Source organism: Sciurus carolinensis, chromosome 4 (assembly GCF_902686445.1).
Source record: "Sciurus carolinensis chromosome 4, mSciCar1.2, whole genome shotgun sequence".
Classification (NCBI taxonomy): domain Eukaryota; kingdom Metazoa; phylum Chordata; class Mammalia; order Rodentia; family Sciuridae; genus Sciurus; species Sciurus carolinensis.
This window is the reverse complement of record NC_062216.1, coordinates 72,590,952-72,618,935: the sequence shown is the minus strand read 5'-3', so window position 1 is coordinate 72,618,935 and position 27,984 is coordinate 72,590,952. Positions and strand designations below refer to the sequence as shown.

At 39.7% G+C, this 27,984-nt stretch overlaps 1 protein-coding gene across 1 annotated transcript in view; it reads left to right on the top strand.

Annotated features, from left to right (window-relative positions):
- The first annotated feature begins 5,815 nt into the window (after positions 1 to 5,815).
- Lpcat3 (lysophosphatidylcholine acyltransferase 3) overlaps positions 5,816 to 27,984 on the top strand; it is a 46,181-nt gene continuing 24,012 nt past the window's right edge. The window contains exon 1 of the mRNA XM_047548093.1: positions 5,816 to 6,074. Within this exon, the coding sequence (XP_047404049.1) occupies positions 5,924 to 6,074 (151 nt within the window). The 5' untranslated portion in view covers positions 5,816 to 5,923. The remainder of the gene's footprint in view (positions 6,075 to 27,984) is intronic.

The following is a 27,984-nucleotide window of genomic DNA, read 5'->3' as shown; positions in this document are numbered from 1 at the left end:
CACATATCTTCCTGATAGGAGACTAGATTTCTCTCAGAAAATAAATAAATAAATAAATAAATAAATAAATAAATAAATATATCCCTAAATAATAAACCAACCCTCCTAATACTAACATTTGGAAGTTTTCAACCAGAAGGAGAACCCCCAGCTCAAATACCTTTAGAGAAACTCACCTGTCAATAGCCCTACCTACAGCCCATATGCTTGTTCAATTTTGAAAGAACAGTGATTATAATAAAGGTGACAAAATAAACTGAGTAAAAGAAAATGCTAGGAATAAAAGAAGAGGAATTTTAAAATAGGTACAAAAAAGAACCCTGCCCAAGCCCCAATTAATGTTCTTGGAAGGCTAAAACAGTAGATTGCATCCATGAAACAAAAATGCTATGGAAAAAAAATGAGCTATCCTAGCATAAAAAAGGGTTCTTGCAAATAAAAAACATTAGACAGAAAATAGTGAATTAGTCAGGGTTCTCTAGAGAAACAGAATCAACAGGAAGTATGATTAGAAAAAGGGGATTTAGTAGATTGACTTATGCAACCAGAAGCTGGATAGTCCACAATGTCCATCTGCAGCAGGAGAGCTAGAAGAACCAGTAACTGCACAGTCCAACAGGCAGAAGCCCCAGAACAAGAAGGATCAACATTGCTACCCTAGTCCAAGACTAAGACTTCTGGAAACCCCCTGGAGAATCACTGGCAGAGTCCACGTTGAAAGAGTGAAGAAGCAAGAATCCGATATCCTCAGATAATCCAAGCAGCAATCAAGAACCCATTCAAGAAGAGTGGAGTTTACATCTGCATCTGCTTCCTTGTTCTTCCAACTTTTATTTCATCCAAGCCACCATCCTATTGGGTGATGCTGCCCATGCTTAGGGAGGGTCTCCACTTCAGTTCTCTATCTCACATTCCAATCATTCCTAGACACACCCTCACTGACACACCCAGAAGCCTCTTAATCATCTGCATCTCTTAATCCAATCAAGTTGACAATTTAAATTAACCATTGCTATTGTAACTATTAATGGTCTTATATGAGTTGTAGTGTCACTGGAAGAGGGTCAGAGAAGTTTTCAGAGAAGGTTTCAGAGAAGTGGAGCTCAACTCAGGATGAGTGGAGTTCCTGACAAACATTGTAGAAAAGAATTTAGGGACACATCAAATAGAGGCACTAGCAGGGATTTAACTAGGAAAACAGGATTATGCAGTCAAAGGGAAAGAGAATGTGAGCCATCTTGAGAATGAGAAGCAATGCTTTGGTCTGGGGTTCTAATATTTATAGAAGGACTGTAGCTTGGGAATTCAATTAGAGGCAGAGTCAAGGTGGAATAACACAATTTCCCACCAGTTTTCCTTGCTTGTTCATTGCTCTTGCATCATGCTGCCTTCTATGGGCAAGGACATGGGCACAAGGACCTGGACTGGGTTGCTCACTAGTTTCTTGTTTTTCATTCCAATAGTTCATGGGCAGTGCCTGTATTCCAAGGGTTCATGGGTGTTTCTCTTTTGAGATTCAGTATTTTTTTCCCCTCTGTATTCCTAAATTCCTATCTCAGTAGTTTCAAAAATAATGCAAACACCAAATTCCTATGGGAATAAAGAGTAGTGGGTAGCTGGGTAGGCACTGTGATACACTCCTGTACTCTCAGATATTCAGGAGGCTGAGGCAGAAGGACCACAAGTTCAAGGCCAGCCTGGGCAACTTAGCAAGACCCTGTCTTAAAAATAAAGTAACAAGGGCTAGATAGCTCAGTGATAGAGTACTTTCCTAGCATGTACAGGCCTTGGGTAATCTTGAGGTTTAATACTTCAAAGGTTTGTATCTTGCTCAAGCTAAGTCTGATGCAAGTTAGGTGGCCTTCTTTATCTTATAGCTCTGCCATGTAGAACATATGGCCTTTGTAAGAACACTATAAGAGGGGAAGAGAGAAATTTGGTAGTTACACTGGCCCTTCATCACTTTGACCAGGAAATGATACACTTCATCTTGGACTTACAGTCATGAAAACTGAGAAATAAATGTCTATTATAAATTACCCAGCTATGCATGGTGGCATATGCCTGTAATCCCAGAAGTTAGGGAGGCTGAGGAAGGAGGATCACAAGTTCAAGCCAGCCTCAGCAATTTAGTGAGACCCTAAGCAATTTAGTAAGACCCTATCTCTAAATAAAATATGAAAAAACGACTAGGGATGTGACTATGTAGGTAAGAGCCCCTGGGTTCAATCCCCAGTGCCAAAAAATAAATTACCCAGTTTCAGATATTTTGTTATAGCAGGACAAATGTAGAAGGACAAGAAGGGAAGAAGGGAAAAGTAGAAAGAGATACTGAGATAGCTAAAGAAGGAGAAAAGAACAGGGGAAAACAACAGTAAGAATGAGAACTGGAGCTATAGCTTATTGGTAGAGTGCTTGTCTAGATCGCAGGAAGCTCTGGGTTCAGTATCCAATACTGCAAGGGGGAAAAAACAAAACAAAACAAAACACAGCTGGGCACAATGGTGCGAGCCTATAGTCCCAGCTACATTAGAGGCTAAGGTAGGAGGATTTCTTGAGTCCAAAAATTCAAGGCTAGCCTGGACAACATAGTGAGAAGCCATCTCAGAAAAAAAAAGTGATTTAACCAATACATTTTGCTTATTTCTATACCAGAATTTCCAGTTTGTTTTATAATTCTCTTGCTCTCCCTCTCTTCCTCTCTTAGTAACATTAATATAAAGTTTGAAAGCATGCAAAATTATACTGTATATTGTTTCTGATTACATACAGTATGTAAGGTATAAAATAGAAAAGACGGGCTGGGGATATGGCTCAGTTGGTAGAGTGCTTGCTTTGTAAACACAAGGCCCTGGGTTCAATCCCCAGCACCGCAAAAAAAAAAAACCCAACAACAATAAAATAGAAAAGACATTGATAAATACTAAAGTTATGGGTGGGAGGTGCATTTAGCTCAGTGGTGGAGTACTTTACCTATCTACCTATGTGCAAGGATCTGGGTTCAATCCCTAGCACCAAAAAACCCTTGAAGATAAAAACCAGAGTCAGCCAAGTGGTAAGTGACTGACTAAGGCCTTCAGACTCAGAATTTTATATATATATATATATACACATATATATATATAAAATTTATATATAAATTTTATTTATATATTATAAATATATTATTATATAATATAATATATATTATATTACATATTATATTATATATTATATATTTATTTATATATATATAATAAAATTTATATATATATATGCCTTCCAGCTAATTCTTTTCTTAAGTTTAGAAGTCATAGAGAAACCCTCCAGCTGCTTAAAGGAAAATATCCATGAACCAGGTGTGACAGCACACACTGGTTACTCAGGAGGCTGAAGTAGAAGGATTGCAAGCTTGAGGTGAGACACTCAACAACTGAGCAAGACCCTGCACACGTGTGTGTGTGTGTGTGTGTGTGTGTGTGTGTGTTCATCCATCTTATTAGTTCTGAGAAAGGAACTGCCATCAGAAAAGGATAGGCCAGGTTCTTCAACTATATATGTGATGTTTGTTTTTTAACTTAGGCTGGCTATAGTATAATCTACAGTACTATTTACTTTTCTGTGTGAGTGAAATATTTCATATTTTTTAAAAGTTGGGGCCTGGCAGTGTAGCACAATAGTAGAGTACTTGCCTAGCATGTGTGAAGCCCTGGGTTCAGTCCTTAATACCCTGGGTTCAATGGTTCAATCTCCAGTACTAGAAATTTAAAAAGAAAAAAAAACCACATTGTCCCCCAAAAAAGGAGTAGGAAGAATTTGACAATACTAGGTTTCAGTTATGTCTCTGCCACCTGCTAGAAAGGAACCTAATAAGTTCCTTAATTTTTCCAAGGCTCTGGGTCTGTAAGAGGATACCATAACAATAAATATACTGTTGTGTAGCCAAATTAAGTGAAATAATATGAATAAACATGATTTTGTAACCTCTTCTATGTAGGATTATGATCAAGGCCTCCTCCTTTACTTTGGCATTCAGCTCAGAGCCCAGAGGACAAGGGATTTAATTTTAATTACACCTATACTCCCAGTGGCTCTAGAGGCTGAGGCAGGAGGATTGTAGGTTCCGAGACAGCCTCAGAAATTTAGCGAGGCCCTCAGCAACTTGGTGAGGCCCTGTCTCAAAATAAAAAATAAAAAGGGCTGGGGATATGTTTTAGTGGTTGAGTGCCTTTGGGTTCAATTCCTGCCAAAAAAAAAAAAAAAAAAAAGATATTGTGTATCTTCAAAATAACTAGAAGAGAGGTTTTTTTAATGTTCTCACCACAAAGAAAATAATAAATGTTTGAGATGATGCATATGCTTATTATCCTATTTGATCACTATACTATTTATACTATTTGTGTATCAAAATATTATATTGTATTCTATAAATACATACAATTATTACATGTAAATTAAAAATAAAAACTTTTGGGAGCTGCAGTTGTGACTCCGTGGTAGAGCGCTTGCCTAGCAAGTGTGAGACACTGGGTTCCATCCTTAGCACCACGTAAAATAAATAAAATAAAGGTATTGTGTCCATCTACAGCTAAAAAATATATTTTAAATAAATAAAAACTTTTTTAAAATAAAAAATAAATAAATATGCTTTATAAAGAACAAAATGCTGTAGAAGTATAAACCGTCATTGCACAAGAATGCTCTACATAGTTAACAAGAAACTCTTAGTGTTCCATGGTTACATACTCTCATAGAACCTTGACACTTTCCTTCAGAGTACAGTCACACATTCACTAATGCCACTATTTGTGCACTCCATGGCTTTGTACTCGTTATTATATTTCCAAACCCAGGGCAGTTCTGGGCATATACTAAAGCGCTCAAAACATTGTGTATGGGGGGTAGGGAATAGGGTTACACGTAGGAAGTGAGAATAGGAAGCAGCGTGGGAACAGAGATCTTTTTAATTTTGTTTCATGGTTCTATTCTGTTTGAACTTTTATCATGAACATGCATTACTTGAAAAGTGAGAAAACTAGTTGAATTGTTAATTAAAATAGCAAGTGTTAAATAGGCATTTCTTAATTTCATCGCCTCTCGGGAGAAGATCACGTTTTACTATAGGAACTGACACGTGGAGTGTGGATGTAGTTCAGTGGTTGCTTAGCATGGGGGAACCTCTAGGTTCGATTCCTAGAACCTCCAAAAAGGAAACTATAGAGGGATCCGTTGGATTAATTTTTTAAAAAAATAAAAATAAATTTTAAAAAATTAGGCAGGAGTGATTCTAGGCACTGGGCTCTCCCCAAACCTCTCTTGGAAGAGAGGGCGACACACCTAACAGCTCAAGAATTGAAGAAGAGTCCGGGAAGTACCGTTAGGAGGAGCTCGCGAAGCTGCATCAGGAATTCCCGCCTCTCCGTTACATGCCCCAGTAACCCCAGCGCGCCGGTGACCGAGAGTAACCTCGCGGTTGGGTGACGCCCCACCCCCCCGCCCCGACTCTCGCCTGCTCCTATCTCAGCCTATGGGAAGGCAGCGAACGAGCCGGCCGGACACTCGCCGGCGCCGACTCCTCCCCCGCGCACTTAGGACAGAGTTGAACAGTCACCACGCCGCGCGTTTTAGACTTTTCCAATAGCAGCCCAGGGTCCTGACTCCAAGCCCCGCCCAACCCGGGTCTGCCCTGTTTTCACTCTCGGTAGGAGTCACCTTTGCCTTACAAACGTTCAGACCCGCCTTCTTCCTACCTTGTTCGCTAGGCCCCGCCCCCTGCTCGTGTCGACCAATAATCGGGTGGGCCTGGCGACTCTGGGCGGGCCCGCAGCCAATGCGCACGCCGTGGGCGGGCCCCCGGCCGGAATTGGGGGTGAAGCTACAGCATTTTGCCCACATTCGGGGCGCGCGGAGCTGGGGGGGTCCCTGGTGGGCGCCCGCAGTTAAGATGGCGTCCGCAGTGGAGAGGGACGTGGGAAAGGTGGTGGAGCCGATTTGGGGGCTACGGTCAGGTTTTGAGGAGCTGAGCCTTAACAAGTTGGCGACGTCCCTGGGCGCGTCGGAACAGGCGCTGCGGCTCATCATCTCCATCTTCCTGGGTAAGGACCCTCCTGCCTCCCTCCGCCCCCTCGCGGAGTCCCCGGGGAATAGTGGAGGAATGGGGACAAGACCTCTCTCTTTTCCTGGAACCACTCAGGAGGGCTCTGTGGGGTGCGGGTGTGAATCCTAAAACATACCAACCATTTATTGAGGGGAAGATAGAAGTCAGGTCTCGAGTCTGGGGCGCTGTGCTCTTTGAACCTCTTCACCTTTCTCCTCGACCCCTGCTCTGCCCTCTGGCCCCTTATTCTGTGTCCCCACCTTCCGGTCAAACCATGCTGTACCGTGCCCCCCACGACCTGTCTTTATTGTGTTGCTCTCTTGAGTTCCACTCTCAGGCCATGTGTATTGCTAATCGCTTATTAGCAGCCCCCACACATGCGCGCTTCTTATCGGTATGCAGAGGCCCCCTAACTTAAGTATTTTAGCCCTTCCGGCCTCCTCAGCCCCATATACCATACTTCCATATTCTGAGTCTGTCTTGTGCATTGCGAGTTTATATTACACTTTCATCTCTTTGTGTCCCATTAATAATATTTTCTTATACCACATTGCCTCTCCCACCCCCCAGCCACCCACCTGTCATTTATCCTGGAATATCATTTTAATGTTGAATTTGGAAAAAAGGACCAACAACCCCCTTAAAAACTATCCATGCTGTTCCAAACGTTTATTATCTATGTGGTTCAAAAGATGTAATGTGTCTGAATTTATGTCACAACAAGCTGTATTATAACTGGTTTATAGGTTTTTAAAAAATAATATGGAGGCAGCATAGTACAATGAAATAGTATGTGAACTTTGAAGGCAAAAGAATTGGACCCAGCCTTGCTGCTTTCTTACAAATGGTGGAACCCTAAACAAGCCACGTAACTGCCTTGGGCCATCTATGAAATGAGAACGTCAGCACCTACATAGGATTACTGTAAAGTCCTGTAGGAATTCAAATGTCAAAAGATCAGAATTGATTGATAGATAATTTGAGTAGTGGAAGTTTTTATGAAGGTTATAGAAGTTTAGGAGTTTGTAGAACTTTATCGAGAGAGACAGGTGTGTGTATGAGAGGAAGAATTAAGTGAAAGCTAAAGGGATCATAAGTAACAGGAATGGGGCAAGAACAGAATATTACAGATCTGAACCTTAAGTTTGAGATGAGGTTGGGCAGATGTGAAAGGGCTTAAGTGCCAGAATGAAGTTTGGAATTTATCCAATAGTCAGTAGAGATGTTGACATATAATATCACCAGAGGGTGTTAACCCAATCTAGATAATGGAAGAGGCATCAATTCATATTTAAACACCTTGGCTAATATCATTGTTATTTACCTATTAACCTATCTAACCAATATGATCTTCTTTTCTTCCAAATAAAGGTCACTTTTTCCCTCCCTTGTAGAATTGTGGATTTCAGAAATGGAAGAGATCTCAGGTTGTAAATTTGCTCAGTGTCATCCAGGCATAACCCAATTTTATCAGCACCCAGATCTAAAGGCTTCTTTGTACCATACCAGCTTTGAACTTCCTACTCTTTGAACCTTGCTTCTGACCCAGTTATTTGTTGGAATTGAAATTGGCAATTAAGAGTGTTTACATTCATTAGTTAGGAAGCTCACTGTTGATTTCTCAATCATAAATTGAAAACATAACAGAGGTAGTGACACTATAAGGAGCAACCTGTTAAATGAAGCAGGCTGGAATTAGGACTTGGAATTTGTCATTTGTGTGCTGAAAAATCAAATACTGCTTGTGCACTCTTGGGGGTTACTGCTATGTACTGTCTTGGGGCATCCAGCTGACTAGGAAATAGCTCCATACGCTACCCCTCTTTTTTCATCTTATTACTTGGTGCAGTACTTGTACCACACTTCCAAGCCCCCCTTGTCCATACTACCATTCTCCTTCTTATCTTAAATGTAATATTGCTTTCAGTAGCAATAGTTCATTGTGTTTCTCACTTTAGATCAACTTGGGCTTTATGTTGCCTCATATCAGTTATAGTTTTGTTTTGTTTTTTTGCAGTGCTAGGCATTGAACCTGGGGCCTTGCATGAACTAAGCAACTAGACTACCACTGAGCTATACACAGCCCAGTTATAGCTGTTTTTAGGTGGATATGTATGATTGTATTTGTAGGCATAAGTTAAGTATATGTAAATATAAATTGATAAACTTGACATGTACATGGAAGAAGGAGTGCATTTTGGTTGTAAATATTTCTCCCTTACAAAGATATTACCACTTCTGTATATTGTAATCTAGAAACATTGACCTTTTAGCAGTGAGTTCCTGGTTCCTGAACCCAGCTCTCTCAGGGAACTGGAATCTTGGAGGAAATCTTTTTTTTCTTTTTTCTTTTCTTTTTTTTTTTTTTTTTATTTGGTACTGGTGATTGACGCCAGGGCCACTTTACCAATGAACCACGTCCTCAATCCTTTTTTATTTTTTTTTTATTTTGAGACAAGATCTCACTCAGTTGCTTACAGACTCAACTTACAGCCTCAGCTGCTGAGGCTGGTCTTGAACTTGCAGTCCTACTGCTTCAACCTTTGAGTCCCTGGGATTAAAGGTGGGTGCCACTGCACCTAACTCTGGAGGAAATCTTTGTAGAGGTACTAAGAAGGCCTGTAGTCCAAAATGATTTCTTATTCACTTACTACTAATTAGAGATCAATTTGAGTTGAAAGCACCTCTGAAGGGGAGAGTTAGGTGTATTAGTCACATTTTAAAGTGTACACACTGACACATGCCTATAATCCTAGCGACTCTAGAGGCTGAGGCAGGTGGATTGCAAGTTCAAAGCCAGCCCTAGCAAGTTAATGAGACCTTTAGCACTTGGTGAGACCCTGTCTTAAAATTAAAAAGGAATGGGGATGTAGCTCAATGGTAAAGAGCCCCTGGGTTCAATCCCCAGTACCCCAAAAAATAAAGTGTAAATCACTTTTAATCATCACTATTAACATCTTACTTTCTCTGCTTGAGTTGTGTGCTGATGTGGGAATGGGGCACAGAGCATTAAAGCACTGACTTTCAAACTTTTGACTAGGACTAATGGTAAGAAATACATTTTACAGAGCTGGGTTGTGGCTCAGTGGTACAGTGCTTGCCTAGCACATGTGAGGCACTGGGTTCGATTCTCAGCACCACATAAAAATAAGAAAAATACAGGTATTGGGTTCAGATATAACTAAAAATATTTTTTAAAAAAGAAATATATTTAACATAGTGACCCAGAACACACACAGGTATATGTGTATATATGTATTCGAAACTAGTTTCAGAAATGCTAAATTGATTTCATGGTCCATTAATGAGTTACAGAAAGCAGTTTGAGAAATTCTGAAGTAGAGGCTGTCAATTGAAGGGTGGAGGTTGGAGTGGAAAACAGTGCTGGGAATTGAACTAGGGTCTTCATACATGCTAAGCACACGTTACTGAACTAAACCCCTTCTCCCTTGTAAGTTTTTAAAAATATTTTTAGTTGTAGATATATACAGTTCCTTCATTTTATTTATTTACTTTTATGTGGTGCTGAGGATTAAATCCAGTGCTTCACGTGTGCTCTACCACTGAGCTACAACCCCAGATCTCCCTTGTAATTTTTGATATTTAATATTTCAAGGAAAGAGTAAATTTTTGTGAACTGCTATGTTGGAGCATTTTGAATAGCTAAAAGACTCTATTAAAAGGGTGTGTGTAGATAAATTTGTGTTATGTATCATTTCAAGGAATTTGGTAGAAGGGTGCTAATAGTGAATTTTGCTTGAGCCCTGGTGCTGGCAGATGCTGCTGGGAAACCTCCCCTTCAACAACGTGGGTCTTGTTACTCCTTAACATAAATTGTTTCAAATAAATTCAAGAAAATGTACCTACTGTGGACCAAGCAGTATTCATGACCCTGGAGAGGCAAGGGCAGTGGAAGCACTGGAGCAGCTCTGGAGACTGAGGCAGGAGGATTACAAGTTCAAAGCCAGCCTCAGCAACTTAGTGAGGCCCTTTCTTAAAATGAAAAATAAAAAGGGCTAGGGATGTGGCTCAGTGGTTAAAGTGCCCCTGTGTTCAATCCTTGGTACAAAAAAAAAAAAGAGAGAAAGAGGCCAGAACTGTTAGGTTATGGAGCCCTGAAAACCAAAGTAATGAGTTCTTATTTAAGTAAGAGTTTTTCGTTGTTGTTGTTTTTCATGGGGCTGGGTCTCAAACCCAAGACCTCACACATAGGAGGCAAGAGCTCTACCACTGAGCTACACCTTCACCCCCAGTAGAGAGTTCGGAATGGGAAGTAATGTGATTGGAACTGTATTTAGGAAGATAATACAGCATAGGGTGGTTTGGCTTGTTTTTTTGTTTTATGGTACTGGGAATTAGATCCATGGGTGCTTTACCACTAAGCTACATTCCACCCTTTTTTTCCCCCCTAATATTGAGACGGGGTCTCCATAACCTGCCGAGGGTCTCGCTCTTGCAATTTTCCTGCCTCAGCCTCCCAACTTGCTGTAATTATAGAAATACCACTGCACCCAGCCACAGCATAGGGTGATCTGAAGTAGTCATAGACAGGAGCTAGAGAAACTAATGAGAAAAAAACAATTATCTGGACAGGAAATTTTAATGACTTGGAGGCAGCGGGGTTGCACTGAGAAAAGGAATCACTTTTATCTACACAGTTGTTCATGCCAGAAACCAAAGAATCAACTTTGTCATCCCCCATCACTTACCCCTCACATTCCAGTCACCAGATCCTATCAATATAACTTCCAGATTGTGTCTCAAATTCATCTACTTCTCTCCATCACCACAGCCACCAGCCATCTCTCATTAGAACCACCCAAGCAGCCTCCTGACTGGTCTCTAATTCTCTTCTTGCCCTCTCCAGTCCACTCTCCAAAAGCAGCCAGAGGGAGCCGATGCTGTGCCTCTTCTGTTCAGAACCCTTCAGGGGCTTCCATACATGGCTGGTAAGCCCCTGCCTACTGCTCCAGCCTCGCTTCAAGCAAGTTCACAACTTTTAGCCACATGGCCACCTTTGAGTTCTTCAGAAAAGGCATTTAGCAGCAGCTGGGCGTGGTGGCGCTCGCCTGTAATCCCAGCAACTTGGGATTCTGAGGCAGAAGGATCACAAGTTTTCAAGGCCAGCCTGAGCAATTTAGTGAGAGTCTGTCTCCAAAAAAAAAAAAAAAAAAAGGACTAGGGATGCAGTAAAGTGCTCCTGGGTTCATTCCCCATACCATTAAAAAGAAAAGAGAGTCTAATTCATATTGATTATGTTAGTGTTACTGCCCCTTATTGATAGTAGTAACAGCTGGCATTTATTAAAGCTTTTACTGCATACCAGACATTATCCTAAATGCTCCACAGGCAACTCCCTGGTGAAACCTGCCAATTACCCATAAGATAATTACAGTACTGGTATGATCTCCCTTGTACAAATAGGAAATGAGGGCCTACAAAGGTTAAGTAACTTGACTAAGGTCACACTCAGTTCTGCTGGACTCTTCCGTGTCTGCTCTTAACCATAGTTTAATTGGGAAGAGCATGTGGGGGTGGAAAAGAAATGCTCTTGGTAATCCTTTTTCTTTGCTCTCTGTGGTTAAACCAAGATGTGCTCAGCATGAGATACCTCTCAGTGTCCAAAGCTAGAGCTGGCCAAATGGAGCAGATGGCCACTATGCTGAGTATGAGTGTTCCCTAGTCTTGGCCATGTCTGTAGCTTGGCAATCAGGCTGATCAAAAATTGCAGTTGGGGGTAAGAATTCACTCCTCAGAGGTTCAGAATTAGCATCACTAACATTAGCAAGCTTTAAAATCAAAGGAAATCATGTGGTTTAGTTCCCTTTGGACCAAAGTCACAACTGACCCTTCAGGAAAAATCCATTATTCAGTACAAAAAACTTTCTTTGGGTAGCTTTGAAATCAAAATATAAAGAAACCAAAGTTAAACTAGCTGGAAATTAAATAGAATTAACTAAACGAATGGGACTTCTGATTATAATACAAAGCAGGATCCAAAAATTCTATAAAATAGGGAGGGGTGTCCTAAATGCCTTTCAAAGGCCTTTCTAATTCTGAAAGTCTTATTACTTGTTCATTTTTTAGACATTTTTTAGACTTTATGCTAATTCATAGCCATAAATTTCATCATCACCTAAAACTTATTTGGGAATTTTTTAAAAATATTTTTTAGTTTTCGATGGACTTTATTTTGTTTTTGTTTATGTGTGTGCCTCACACATGCTAGGCAAGCATTCTTCCACTGAGCTAGAACCCCAGCCCGAGAATTTATTTTAAATATATTTTTTCAACTACCTTTTCTATACTTCGAGATCTTACATTGTACAAAACTTCATGTTTTGAATTCCAGTATAAGTTTATTGTCAAACATAACCATCTCTTTGCAAAGACATGCATAAATTAGGGCCCTAGAGATTATTTGCACAAGCTAATTTACAGGAAAATTACATGCCCACTGGCATTAAAGCATGTCTGGGCAACCATGGGAACTCGCTTGTGTTCAGTCTAGCAGCCTTACAGAAATGGTATTTGATTTTCAGAGGGAAAAATAGCATTTCTGCAGGGCTTTAAAAGAATGGTAAGATTCCAGTCAGGTAGAGTTGAAAGGGAGTGCTTGCCCACTACAAAGAGTAATGAACATATATGTGGAGATCAGGAAAACTGAGAAAAATCTGAGGAACAGTAAATAGTCCACTTTGGCCAAAAAAATAGAATAGCCTTAAAAGAGTCAAGAAAAAAAATCAGACCTTTCAGGTAGGTAAGGGTGGGTGGCAGAATAAGGTAGTAATTTGTGATTGTCTTTAAAGACCTATAGGCCTAGGTTCAAGTTCTGGATCAAATATGTACTAGCTGTTTAAGCCATCCATTTTTTCATGCCCCAAAGACCAATTTTACTAAAGTATTAAGACTAAAAGCTAAGCACTTTTATCTGATAAAAAATTTTTAGAATTATATTTAATTTATAAAAACAGTATTTTCAAACAATGCAAAATTCATATGAATTTTTAAAACAATAGTCATCAAAAGAATCATTTTATATTTCTAGAGGACTTCTTAGGCATGCCCTTTGTGTGACATGCTCATTCTCCTCTGCTGTGGAAAGAGTTGAGAATCATTGCTTATTGGGATGCCATAAGCACTAAGTGTATATGAACTATGTAAACATCTGACTAAGCCTGTCCCAACACAGTTTTAAATAATTGTTCTTTTCCTTTACTCTCAGTAAACATTAATTTCCCTTTCCAAGGAGACTTTTAGAAACAAGAGCATCTGCATTTCTTGGGAACTTGTTAGAAGAGCATATTTCTGGGTCTACCCCAGACCTGGAGAATGAGAGACTGTCCAGGGACCCAGGACCAGTGCCTTTTAACAAGCCTTCCAGATTCTACTTATTACCCCTGGAATTTGAAGATGACTGCAGTAGGTTTTTCTTCATGAATCTTATTTTATAATACTTGAGATTATAATAGGATCTTAAACTTTTTGAAATGTTGTGTGCTATGATCTTAGAAATAACCAAAACTTTCTCAGATTATTATGTATGACTTAGTATCCCCTCATTAGCTGGCATCTCTTGTTCTTCAGATGTTGATAATATTATCAAATAATATTGTTAAGATCATGGTCACCATTGTCATAACTATCATAATATGCACCAACTGCTTCATACTTTTGATGAGATCAGATACAGAATTTTTTCATAAGGTGGTTGGACTAGTAGCTCCATCTTTCCTTCTGTCATATCAGCCACCTTGAGCAATAAAATACTCCTAATTATCTCCTTACATTTTTCTTAATACACTTACTAAATCTGTGACTTTAACAAAAATTAGGTGTCCCGGTTACAGGGTTGCAGATGCCAGGGAAAGCTGTTATAATATCAAAGAAAAGAATTCTCTCCAAGCCAGCCCCCTTTTAATCCCAGCTACTCAAGAGGCCGAAGCAAGAGAATCAAGCAAGAGAATCCCAAGTTTGAGACCAGCTTAGTGGTACAGTGCCCCTAAAGGGAAAAAAAAAAACAAAACAACTTCCCAAGCATTGTTTTTAAGGGGTATGTGTATGTGTTTGAGAGAGAGAGAGATTAATTTTCCCAACAGTTGCCTAAATCAAGCACCAGGAGATTTAGGGCCCAATGGGAGTTCTTTTTTTTTTTTTTTTTCTTTTTTAAGTTGTAAATAGATACAATACCTTTATTTTATTTATTTATGTAGTGCTGAAGATCAAACCCAGTGTCCCACACATGCAAGACAAGTGCTCTCCCACTGAGCCACAACCCCATTCCCCAAATTGGAGTTCTCTTGGTCAAACAATTACGGCTTCCTAGACACTCCAAAGCTATCTATAATTTATATAGTTCAAAAGGTATCATATGTATCATTGTTTCTTCCCTGTCTTCAAAACAGGAAGGGGGCATGGAGAGTAAAACATTAAAGGTAGAAAAAAAGATGAGTAATTTCTAGATAAGAATTTCTTTTTGACTTGAGACACTTTTTTAAATCTAAGTTCCTCCCTCTTCAGTCAGTAGTTTTGAAGATCAGTGAAATTCATGAAGCTGTGGACACGCTGAATAAAGAATTCTGTATAAGAACCACATACATGTATGGCTATTGTTAGTAACAGAGGCTTCACATATAGATTCTGTCTCATTATAACTATGACAGTTTGTCAGAAGATTAGGTCAGAAATTATCAGACCCAGGTTTTGATTTTAGCTTACATGAAGTCTTCAAGTAGATCATTTAAATGTCTCACTCTTAACTACAGGTTGTTTAAATTAAGAATAAAAGCTTCTGTCAATTAAAGCTGTTTTTCAGTACCAAGTATTCAGGTTGCTATGGCATTTTCATAAGAAAACCATAAGTGATCATATCTGCTACATAAAATTTATATATGGTAAGATAGTAATTTTGCAGGCAATAAAGAATTCACTGTGAAACTAGAGGATTTATGTGCAGATAATTGTGTGCAAATCTTGGGATATTAAATTCCAGAAGGCTAAAGTTTTGATTTCAGTATATTTGCATGCTATAATGAGAAACGGCATCCATGTAGATATGGTAAATGGCTAGAAGTTTCCAATTTCTGCTGTGATAGCAATTCTAAACTCAGATGGACTTGGACACCATTCTGGATTACTGTCCATAAAACTACTGTTTATAGGCCAGCAAGCAGAAGCCAACTGGAATAGTGCCCTAGTGCCCTATAAGGTTCCTATAGCATATACCTCAGACAATTTCTTCAAGTATTGTTTTCTGTGTTGCTTGGGGGTTTTGTTGTTTTGTGTTTGTTTATTGCTGTTGTTTTGTTTTGCTTTGTTTTGGTGCTGGGAATTGAGCCCAGGGCTACTACTGAGCCAGAAGTGGAAAAGATTGATTAAAGTTGAAGTACAGACATACTGGGACCTTGACTGAAAGTGGTGAACTTTGAGTTATTAGAAATCCTCATTCTTCAGCTAAAGGATAATCTAACTCTACTTTTTAATTCTTCACGATCATTGACTCTGAAAGAATAGGAAACAAGCTGGGGATGTAGCTCAGTGGTAGAGTGCTTGCCTATATGCATGAGGCCCTGGGTTCAATCCCCAGCACCACACACACAAAAGAATAGGAAATGAACTGGGCATGCCTATAATCCCAGCAATTTGGAAGGCTGAAGCAGGAGGATCACAAGTTCCAGGCCAGCCTCTGCTACTTGGCAAGATAGTCCTAAAATAAAATAAAATAAGGACTGGGGATGTAGTTCAGTGGTATAGCATCCCTTGGTCCAATCCCTAGTACAAATAATAATAATAATAATAGGATATAAAGGCAAACATCCATGCTTCTAGATAGCAGTGCTTTCTTTCTTTTCTTCCCCCCAGTGCTGGGATGAAGCCCAGGGCCTCACACGTACTAGGCAAGCACTCTACCTCTGAGCTAAGCTACACACCCCAACCCACATGCATTTATTTTTTAAATATATGCAGCCAACTTGCAAGTGTGCCCAGTGTCAGTTAGGCTCAGCAGTACAGCAGAAGTGCTGTAAGCCACTAAGAGCCTAACAAACTGTCAAGGAGATCCAGGTCACTATCTCACCAGAAATTCCAAATTTCTTCAAGTGTTGTCCTCTGTGTGTTTTGTTTGTTTGTTTGTTTTTGTTTTGTTTTTTTAATTGTTGTTATTTTGTTTTGCTTTATTTTGGTGCTGGGAATTGAGCCCAGGACTACTACTGAGCCATATCCCCAGATTCTGCCATCTTGTTTTATATCAAATTTTATGTATATTTTATTAAATTGTAAAATATGTAATTTTTAATATTTTCAAAAATTCTCCCCAAATCAAGTAATACTAAGACGCTGATGTTGAAAGAAGTAGATCATTTCTGACTGGTATGGTCAGTGATAAGTTGGAGGTGATCAAAATTTAAGACTTGTGCAATTCAGGCATTTTGGGAGACTGAGGCAAGAGAATTCAAGTTCAAGGCCAGCCTGGGTAACTTAAGGAGATCCTAAGCAACTGAATGAGACCTTACCTCAAAATACAAAATAAAAAGGACTGAGGGTGTAACTCAATGGTAAAATACCCTGGGTACCACCAAAACAAACAAACAAAAAACTAGAATGGGCAAGGATTATGAATAGACAGTTCTCTAAAGAAAATACACAAATGACTGATAAGCACATGGAAGAATGTTCAACATCATTTCATTAGGGAAATTAAAATCAAAACCACACTGACATACCACTTCACACCCACTAGGGTGGCTATAATAAAAAATACAACAACAACAAAAAAAAAAACAAGTGTTGGCAAGGATGTGGAGAAATTGTAGCCCTCATGCATTGCTAGTGGGAATATAAAATGGTGCAGCCCCTTTGGAAAGCAGTTAGGAAGTTTCTCAAAAAGTTAAACAGTTACCATATGACCTAGCAGTTCCATTCCTAAAGATACACTCAAAAAACTGAAAACAGTAGTTCAGACAAGACCTTGTACTTAAGTATTCATAGCTTTTTTTTTTTCTTTGTTGTTTTAACAGTACTGGGAATAGAACCCAGTGTTTTATCCCTGAGCTATATCCCCTACCCTTTTCTTTAAATTTTGAGACAGTCTCACTAAGTTGCCCAGACTAGTCTCAACGGTGGGATCCTGCTCAGCCTCCCAAGTTGCCACTGTACTCAATGTTCATAGTATTGTTACAATGGCTAAAAAGTAGAAGTAACCCAGTTGTCCATCAGCTGATGAATATTTCATAATACAATGGACTATTATTAAGCTATAAAAATGAAAGAAGTACCAATACATGCTACCAAACACATAAACTTTAAAATGCTAAGTGGAAAAAAACCACAAATGACCACATATTACTTGGCTTCATTTATATGAAAGACCCAAAATAAGTAAATCCATAAAAACAAAAAATAGGTTGGTGGTTGCCTGGAAATAAGAGAAGGGGTGAACTGGGAGAGTCTGCTACAAAGTATAGGGTTTCTTGTTGGGCTCATGGAAATGTTCTGGTATTAGATCTTGAAGATAGTTGCAAAACATTGTGAATATACTATAGTCCACTAATTGGACACTTTCTTTAAAAAAGGAAGAGGGACTATGTATGATCATAGAGGGGGAAAAAAACTCCTTGGGTTCACATAGGGATAGAATGAACAGTATGATCAGAAAGACAGGTTGTGAAGGGCCTCAAGTGCCGAATTCAAAAGTCGATTTTCAAACCTGGCAGAGTGGCACATGCCTATAATCCCAGCAGCTCAGGAGGCTGAGGCATGAGAATTGTGAGTTCAAAGCCAGCCTCAACAACTTGTCAAGGCCCTAAGCAACTCAGTGAGACCTTATCTTTAAGTAAAAATACAAAAAAGGGCTAAGGATGTGGCTCAGTGGTTAAGTGTCCCTGGATTCAATCTCCAGTACACCCCCCCCCCAAAAAAAAAAGTTGATTTTCATTTGTGGCTAGTAGGAAACCATGGAGTATTTTGAGCAGGGTATGGTGTATTCAAAGCAGTGTTAGAGGAGGTTTAATTTGTGAAATGGGAAGGAGAGATACTGGGCAGCCAGAAGGAGAGGTAGAAAATTCTATGATGTCATGGGTTCAAGGTTCAGATTTTCATGAATGACCCTGGGTATGTATGTATATGTATAGAATATGGTGGTCATTTGGGGAAGACTGAGGCACTAGAGAGGTGGTAGAGCAGAGTAGTTAAAAAACAGACTGGAGGCGGGGGTCTGGGTTGAAATCCCAGCTCTGCTACCAGCCGGCTCTGTAGCTTTAGGTAAGTAACTAAACTTCTCTGTGCTTCAGCTTTCTCACTTGTAAAATGAGGGTATCCCATTTTAGGGTTGTTATAAGAGTCAATGTTTACAAAGGGCTTACAATTCTTGTTCAAAGAAATATTCCCACTAGTCTGAGATCTAGTGCAGGCATGAGAATTAGTGGGCAGCTGAATCCCAGCTTTGTTCCCTGCTCCTGATAACATGAAGTAACAATTGTGTTAAAGAAAAATGCAACAACCTTTACTTTGTATAAAATTACCCTATAAAGAAAATCCATCTACTAATAATGAAGTGGAAGTGACAGAATGATCATTCTTAGCCAGAAAGTTTTGTATACCTTAACAAGCATAATGTTGAATTTGGTAATTTTTTTGTTTTGCCCTGCTGGGGAGAAACCCAGGGCCTTCCACTTTAGAGGCAAACCCTGTACTACTGAGCCACACCCCTAGCTCTGGTTCTGTTCTTTGCTTTGAACCATTCTCCAATGTTTTCTCTGCAGCATGATGGGAGGGTATGGCCTCCCTTCAGAAATTGGAAATCTGCATTTTATTTACTTATTTTTTTGGTACCTGGGATTGAACCCAGGGGGACTTGCCACTGAGCCACATCCCCAGCCCTTTTTATTTTTTATTTTGAGAACGGGCCTCGCTAAATTGCTGAGGCTGACTTTGAATTTGTGATACTCCTGCTTCAGCGACCCAAACAACTGGGATTATGGGTGTGTATCACCACGCCTGGCTCCAGCAATGACTTTTGAGTCAGTTGTATTTCACCTATGACATGTGAAAAACTGAAAACCAATGAATAGTAGAATTGATTCATTTCGTTGAAACATGAAAAAAGATATTTGTGCTTAATTGAATCAAAAATTTATCAAATAAATCACCCTACTCACAACACATGGTGGCACATTCATGTAATCCCAGCAACACTGGAAGATGAGACAGGAGGGATTGCAAGTTCGAGGACAGCCTCAGCAACTCAGTTAATTTTCAGACCCTGTCCCAAAATTTTTAAAAAGGACTGGGAATGTGGCTTAGTAGTAAAACACCCCTGGGTTCAATCTCCAGTACCAAAAGGGGGGGGGGGGGACTGTTCCCTAAGGACTTCCATTAATAAATGCTATAGGGAGAGAAGTGCATTTTGTACTACACTGCCTGTAAAATCTTGTTTTTAAATTTTTGTTTTTGTGGAGTGCTGGGAATTGAACCCAAGGCCTTGGGCATACTAGGCAAGGGGCTCTATCACTGAAAATAAAATTATTTTTATTTAGGCCAATTTCAGGTTCCTAAGGTGACATGGGACTTAACAAAATCCAGTGTTTTACTTTGTCCATTTTTACTTATTTCTTTATTTTCTAAAGGAAAAACTGCTACAAAGGTATGTGGGTATAGAAGAGAATACATTGCAGGAAAAGCTGGGCATAGTGACCCATACCTGTGATCCCAGTAACTTGGGAGGCTGAGGCAGGAGGATCTCAAGTTTGAGACCAGCCTCAGCAACTTAATTAGGCCCTGTCTCAAAATTTAAACAAAAGGAACTGAGGATAAGGGCTGGGGTTGTGGCTCAGTGGTAGAGCACTCACCTAGCACTTGTGAGGCACTGTGTTTGATCTTCAGCACCACATATAAATAAATAAAGGTATTGTGTCGATCTATAAGTAAAAAACAAAAAGAACTGAGGATAAGTCTCAGTGGTAAAACGCCCCTGCTTCAATTCTCAGAAGGAAGACAGAAAAGTAGCAGGAAAATATTTTTATAGAGTTCGTACTCCCCCTTTCTATTTTCTTTTGAGGGATAAAGAGAGTGAGAAAGACCAGCAATTACATGTATTCAGATTCCTAAGAACAACTAGGGTTCTCTTAGAATCTTATCTGGGTAAAAAGCAGCTTGTTGTTTCACTTGCTGAAACACCTGTTGAGAAAGGAAGTCTCACCTGTCTTAATTGTGTATACAGAGATTAGGTTTGGACACTAAAAGAGATGTTTTCCTGACAAGTGTTTGGGAGAACTGGAGAAAGAGCAGCTGATTAATCACTTGGCAGTGACAGGGCAACCTGTGGGCAACCCTCGTCTAGATCAAGTTAGACCAGGAGTGAACAACCTTTTCTCTGCTACAGACCAGGGCCATGGGGGGAAGGGGCACAACACCACATGCTAGTTGGACCTCCTTGAGAACCATAAAGTATGTAGTCCAATAAATATTAAAAATAGAAACAAAGCACTTACAAGAATATAGAATAGAAAAGGAAAGAACAAGAAGTTAAAGGACTTGAGAGAAAGATCAGGAGCAAGTGGGAGAACCAGAGAAACCTGGAACAGGAGTGGCCCACTCACTGCTTCTCTGTGCCTCTGATGGACCTATTGCCCCAGGTGAAAAACAGCTGTGTTCAGTTTGCACCATCCTTTCCAATCCTGGACTGAAACAGTTGTTCCTACTGTCTATAATACACAGCTTTAGCATATAAAAATTCAGGTTACCTCAGCTACATCCCACCATCATTCTTTTCCCTGCCTGCCCTAATTCTGGCGGCAGCTCTTTTGATAAACACCGGATTTTAGCCACTGTATGTAAAAATGTTAATGAAAAAGAAAGAGGCTCTGCATCACATGATTTTCCTTTATATGTGTAAGCACCATGAACTGGGTTGATGGTGTATCCCAAAGTCCAGACTATTAATTAGTCTTGCTGCCTCTTCTTTTCACATTGGCTTCCGAGGTACCACCCCTTGCCACCCACATCCCAGCTGGCTCTTCCTGGGAGTCACACTACTAAGCCTCCCTGCTCCTCAGGCCTGATGCAGCTACTAACAGCCAGGTTCCTACCACCAACAACACTTGGCCAGACAACCCCCTCCCTGCTAAGCCCCACTGGAACTAATTTTGGGAGTATGTCTATTTATTGGAAAACCTTGATGAAGCTCTGTAACCACAGAATTCTGGAAGAAGCAACAGAATTTTTAGGCATATATCTAGTTTTGTTGTATTGGATTTTTTGTTGTTGTTATTATTGGTACTTGGGCTTGAACCCAAGGGCACTAATACCACTAAGCTCCATTCCCAGTCCTTTTTCTTTTTTATTTTGAGATAGGTCTACTGTCTCACCAAGTTGACCAGGCTGGCCTCAAACTTGGACTCCTCCTGCCTCACCTCAGCCTTCTGAGTCACTTGGTACTACAGGTATCCGCCACCATGCCCAGTTTATTTTTTTTTAATAATCCAGAATTTATGGGACGTGAAGCTTATAAAACTTAAAGTCCTTCTTTATAAAAATCAGGGTTAGGGGTGTAGCTAGTGATAGGGTGGGTACTTAGCATGCATTCATGAAACCATCCTGGGTTCCATCCCAACCCTGAAGAGTTAAAAAGAATACAAAAATATCCTCTAACAAGTTTTACAAAAGTAAGCCGGGTGTGGTGGCTTACACCTATAATTCCAGCTACTTTGGAGACTGAGGCACAAGTTCCAGGTGTACCAGCCCCAACTTCATTTTTTAAATTTTCCATAGCTTTTATTTAGTTTAATAAGTTCAAGATGGGTAAATGCCCAAATTTTGTCATCCCTAAGTGACTCAGATTTTTGAATCTGAGTTTTATCTTAAAAAACATAAAAAAACAATTTTTAAGAAGTTATGGACAGATATACAGAGTATTTGGTCATATAGAGAGTATTTTTAAAGTAGTCTAAAGGAAATATATAGTAGGGTCCAAGACCATCCCTACAGTGGATACCTGAAAGCACAGTACCAAACCCTATATATGTCTTTTCCCCTGTACATACATATGATAAAGTTTAATTGACAAATCAGGCACAGTAATAAATTAATAATAATAATAAAACAAATATAATAATATATTTTAATAAGTTATATGAATGTGGTCTCTTGGTTTTGGGCTTTGTTGGGGGGCAGGGTTTGTTTGTTTGCCAGGGTATTCTACCACTAAAGTAATCCCAGCCCTTTTTTTTGAGGCAGTGTGTCACTAAGTTGCCCAGGCTGACCTTGAACATTGGGATCCTCCTTCCTCAGCCTCTCAAGTAGCTGGAATTCTGGTGTGTGCCAGTGCATCGGGCTGTACTGCAACTTTTTCACTTCAGGAGAGCACTATTGGGGGCTGGGGAGATAGCTCAGTTGGTAGAGTGCTTGCCTTGCATGCACAAGGACCTGGGTTCGATCCCCAGCACCGCCAAAAAAAAAAAAAGGAGAGCACTGTTTGGCATATCTAAATTGCCAGCATTACTCTGGGGCCATTATTAAATAAAACAGAGGTTACTTGAATACAAGCACTGGGACACTGATATTGCCACAGTCACTCTGATAACCAAGTGCTTATCAAAGTGACTAATGAGTGTGTAGCATATACAGTGTGGATACCCTAGATAAAGATATAAACCATAAAGAGTTGGTTTATATACTGGACTGGACAGTGCATGACAGTGCAAGATTTTGTCACACTTCTCAGAATGGAATTATGTGTAATTTAAAATTTATGACTTGCTTATTTCTTGAATTTTCCATTCAGTATTTAAAAATTTTTTTTAAAAAGTTGATAGATCTTTATTGTATTCATGTTTTATATGTGGTGCTGAGAATTGAACCATTGCCTCACACATGCTAGACAAGGCTGTACTACTGAGCCACAACCCCAGCCCCGTCATTCAATATTTTCATATAAAGTTGACCACAGGTAATTGAAACCTCAGGTAACTGGAAGTTCAGAAAGCAAAATCTTGGATAAGGGAGACTACTGTATATATACTATATATATACGGTGCTTTTGCACAACAACCCTGCAGGATGACTGGTATTTTCCCTATATCACAATGAAGAAATTGAGGTACAAATAATGTGAATAATTTGCCCAAGCTGCAGAGCTGAATTTCTAAAATAGATCATTCTGAATTCCAGAGCTCAGCCCCATGGTTACCAATTTACAAAGAATTAAAATGTAATTAAATTTCCTGAGTATAGCAGTCGGGCATGGTGGTGCATGTCTACAAGGGGCTTGAGAGGCTAAGACAAGAGAATCACAAGTTTGAGGAAAGCCTCAGCAACTTAGTGAGGCCCCAAGCAACTTAGTGAGACCCTGTCTCAAAAGATGAAAAGGGTTAGGAATGTGGTTCAGTGGTTTAGCATCCCTGGGTTCAGTCCCCAGTACCAAAAAAATAAAAATAAATGAATACAGGCAACAGAGGTGTCTTTTTTTTTTTTTTTTTTTTTTTTTTTTTTTTTTTAAACTGGGAATTGAACCTAGGGGTACTTTATTTTTCTGCTGAAATACAGAAGTGACAGTAAACAGTCTCTATTAGCTTTAATGTTCTTTCAGTGTATAAATTTTCATGAAAATATTTTTCAGAAGAAACAAGATCTAAAGTAATGAAATAATTATGTGACCATTTGAGCAAACTAAGTAGTATAGAAAAGTACTGTGATACAGATGTTTAAGCATAATGTTTCTTGCCATTCTTTTTGCCATTTGATCAGACTAGAAATACTCCCATGGGCAGCCACTGAGGATGACTAACTTCTTCTGGGCTAAGAAGCTTGTGACCTTTGAGTGCCTAATTCCTGTATGTTGTATCATAACTTTTCAGTTTTTGTTGATACCAGTCAGCCAACTGGTATAACATCAGTCATTAGCATTGAATGTAAGAAGCCTTACTTAACTAAGAGCATTTTGCTTAAATGGAGAAATTAAATATTTTTGGTAGGGCTTTAGGGATAGTTCAGGTTAATTTGGGCCTGAGACTGCAAACTATTTCTTAACATTCATAACAATACTTTGTTTTCTGCAAGTATTAACTATCCACTAGTTCATCTTTAAAATGTTTCCTATAGATTCGGTTGCAGTGGTGCACACCTGTAATCCCAGCAGCTCAGGAGGCTGAGGCAGGAAGGTTGCAAGTTTGGGCTCAGCCTGAGAAACTGAGACCCTGCCTCAAAATAAAAAAATAAAGGGGCTGGAGTTGTGGCTCAGTGGTAGAGCGCTTCCTAGCATGTATGAGGCACTGGGTTCAGTTATCAGCACCACATGTAAATAAATGAGTAAAATAAAGTCATCTCGTTATTTTAAAAAAGATAAAAATAAATAAAAAATAAAAGGGACAGGATTGTAACTCAGTGGTAAGAGTACCCCTGGGCTCAATCCCCATTACCCAAAAAAAAAAAAAAAGTCCCCTCTAGTATGAGGGTGTCACTCTGGCCTTAAAGGAATGAATCCCTGGGTTTCATACTCCAGCACCAAAAAGAAAAAAAAAAAAAAAAAAAAAGTTCCTCTATTCTTCATCCCCAGGACTTTTTGCGGGGCAGAGGAGTGCAGGTACTAGGAATTGAACACAGGGCACTGTACCACTTAGCTACATCCCCAGCTCTTTATTGTTTATATCTTGAGACAGGGTTTGCTAAATTGCAAATCCTTCTGCCTCAGACTTCCAAGTCACTGGGATTACAAAGGTATAACACCATGCCTGGCCCCAGGGTATTTTTGATCACTTACCCTAGTTTTCTTGAATCCCATATCACAGTTGTCAAACTGTTTGAGATATTCAGACTGATGTAACTCTCAGAAATGAACTATCTTCTCCTCACAGTGCAGGAAGAGGAGATGGAGTCCCCAAGAATTAGATTAACAAAGTACAATAAAGCACTTAAATTTAGTATTAAGATGAAATGTTTTTTATTGTTGTTTGTTTTTTGTGTGTTTTGTTGTGTGGCTCAGGCTAGCCTTGAACTCCTGAGCCCAAGCTATCCTGCCTCACCTCAGCTTTACTGGGACTAGAGCAGTATACTACCACACCTGGCTTAAAATTAAGTTTATGAATGTTTTTAGCTAGAAAGATAAGCAAGTTTAAATATCTGTAGGGAGAGGCGATGAAACCGGAGAATAACAGTTGTAGTGTTAAAGGAGCATACAGCTAGTTACTAATGATTCCACTCCCAGGTCACTGCCAAGTACCAAGGCATGTGGCAAGAATTTTAGAATGGAAATCAGGTGATGTGGATTCTAATTTGAGCCCTACCCTATTAAACTTGGGCATGCCAATTATCCCCTTTGGGCCTTAGTTTCTTATCTGTCTAATGAAGGGTTTGGAGCAGGTAATTTCTAAGATTTCTTTACTTCTAAAATTCTGTATTCATGAATAACCATTCAGCATATGACTCAGCTGGAGATATACAGAATTGTTGGAGTGCGGAAGGTGGGTTGGCACCCTGCCCGTACTAATCAGCAAGGTTTAATCTGCTAAACAGGGCCGGTTCTGAGCAAATTCCAAAGGTGGGGCACACCCCTCCTGAATGTCCATAACCTACAAGGGCTTTTGGCAACTGACAGAGGAGGTCATTAAGGAAGTTCTAAGCACTAATGTGCTTAATTAGTTACCTATCACTTAAATAGTGCAAGGCAGGGCTGAACTCTTCTTAGTTCCATTAGTCTCCCTTTTCTGTCAGTTCTCTAGCACAATTTCCATTTTGGTGAAAGCATAGGGAAAAAATGACAAATCTTCAAAATCTTCAAAGTAGAAATAGTTTAAATTATCATATCAAAATATTTGACAAAAACAAGCTACAAATAAGCCATATTTGGAAGCAGTATTTTTTTTTTTTTTTTTGGTGGTACTAGAGATTAAGCCCAGGGCCTTGTACATGTTAGGCAAATACTCTCTTGATCAGCTATACACCCCGCCTATTTTCTAGTCTGTGAGCCTGTGAGTCTTGGGAGAATCTATTGGAATTTTTTGTTGTTGGGAGTGGGGTGTGCATTAGTACTGGGGATTGAACCCAGGACCTCATAAAAGCACCCTACCACTGAGCTATATTTCCAGTTCCTTTTTATTTTGAGACAGGGTCTCTCTAGGTTGCTCAGGCTGGTCTCAAACTTTGGATTCTCCTGCCCTAGCCTCCTAAGTCCCTCGTATTAGGGGCATGTGCCACCCCACCCAGCTGTTTGAAATTTGATTCAAAGAGCAGGCAGCTATCTGATAGACCCTGAATGTGGCCATCCAAGATTGTCTAAAGGAAATTACCCATTATCTATGGTAACATTTCATAGTCTAGAAAAGTTTTGAATTTTTGGTACCAGGGATTAAACCCAGGAGCACTTAACCACTGAGCCATATCCTCAGCCCTTTTCAAAAATATTTTTTTATTTTGAGACAGTGTCTTGCCCAGTTGCTGAGGCTGGCTTTGAACTTGTGATCCTCCTCCTTCAGTCTCCTAAGCTCCTGGAATTACAAGCATGAGCTACCACACCATAAAAGTTTTGATATCTGAGGTGAATTTCAGTCACTTCACTTTAAGGAACTGACCATCTAAAAGGTGTCTTAGAGACAAAGATAAGAGTCAGATAGCCTGGGTTGGGAGCATGGTTACCACATTATTGATGCCAAAAAAGAAATGAGAGACCAGGTAAGGTGTCACATGCCTGTAATCCCAGCGGTTCAGGAGGCTGAGACAGGAGGATCATGAATTCAAAGCCACTCTTAGTAACAGCAAGGTGCTAAGCAACTCAGCAAGACCCTGTACAAAATAGGACAAGATGTGACTCAGTGACTGAGTGCTCCTGAGTTCAATCCCCAGTACCCCCCCCCCAAAAAAAAAAAGAAAGAAATGAGTAGAAAAGAGGCAGTGAATGAGACCATGATTCTAGGAGACAGTGAAGGGAATAACAAAATTGAATAGTAGTGATAAGCAGCAACAAAGGACAAGGTGGGTGAGGAGAACTGGAGAGGAAAAGAGAGTGAGCAAATTGAAGGCAGAGGAAATAATGTGCTAAGTGGTTAAAGTATGGACTCAGAGATGAGATCCAAGGGTTAGAATCCAGCTTCATCACTTGCTAGCTTATTAGCACAGACAGGTTGGATAACTGCTTTGATTTGTTTCTTTATTCATAAAGTGAAGACAATATTGCTTATTTACTTCACATAGTTATTATGAGGACTAAGTACAATGATGTGTATAAAGTTTTTAACTCATTCACATGACACATCAGAAGTGTTCAATAAATGGTGGTTGCCATTGCTGATGATAATAATAATTGTTATTGTTACTGTTGAGAAGAAAGGAAGGAAGAAGCAACAAGAAAGAACATAAAGGAAGCTCTCAAAATAAGACTGGTACAGGTAGAATTCAGCTGATTGGGACTAGAGGTAAGGAGGAAATGTTTAAAGACAGGGGTAGGACATCTTTCTCCAAATCCTAGTTTGTTTGTTTTATTATATATAGATAAGTTCCTTACTGGTTCAATTATTTGAAAATCTTCTTTGTAAAATGAGTAAAATGGATGTACCATATTTGTCCTCCAACTTCCATCAATTTCCCTAGTTTGAGCAACTCAGCTTTAGACTAAAAAGCCATAGTAGGCAGTGATTTTTAAATCTGCAGTTTTTATTTGTATATGTGTGGTACTGGGGATTGAATCCAGGGGTGCTCTAACACTGAGCCATGTCGCCAGCCCTTTTTTTATTTCTATTGAGATGGGGTCCCACTGAAGTGCCAAAACTGTGCTCCAGTTCGTGATCTTCCTGCTTCAGCCTCCCAAGTAGCTTGGGATTACAGGAGGCTGCTTCTGGTTTCAGTAACCTTTCTAGAGAGAACTACTCTGGTTGAGTGATTCCCTGGGAGTGGGCTGTTTTCCTCCAACCCCAGTTCCATTCCCC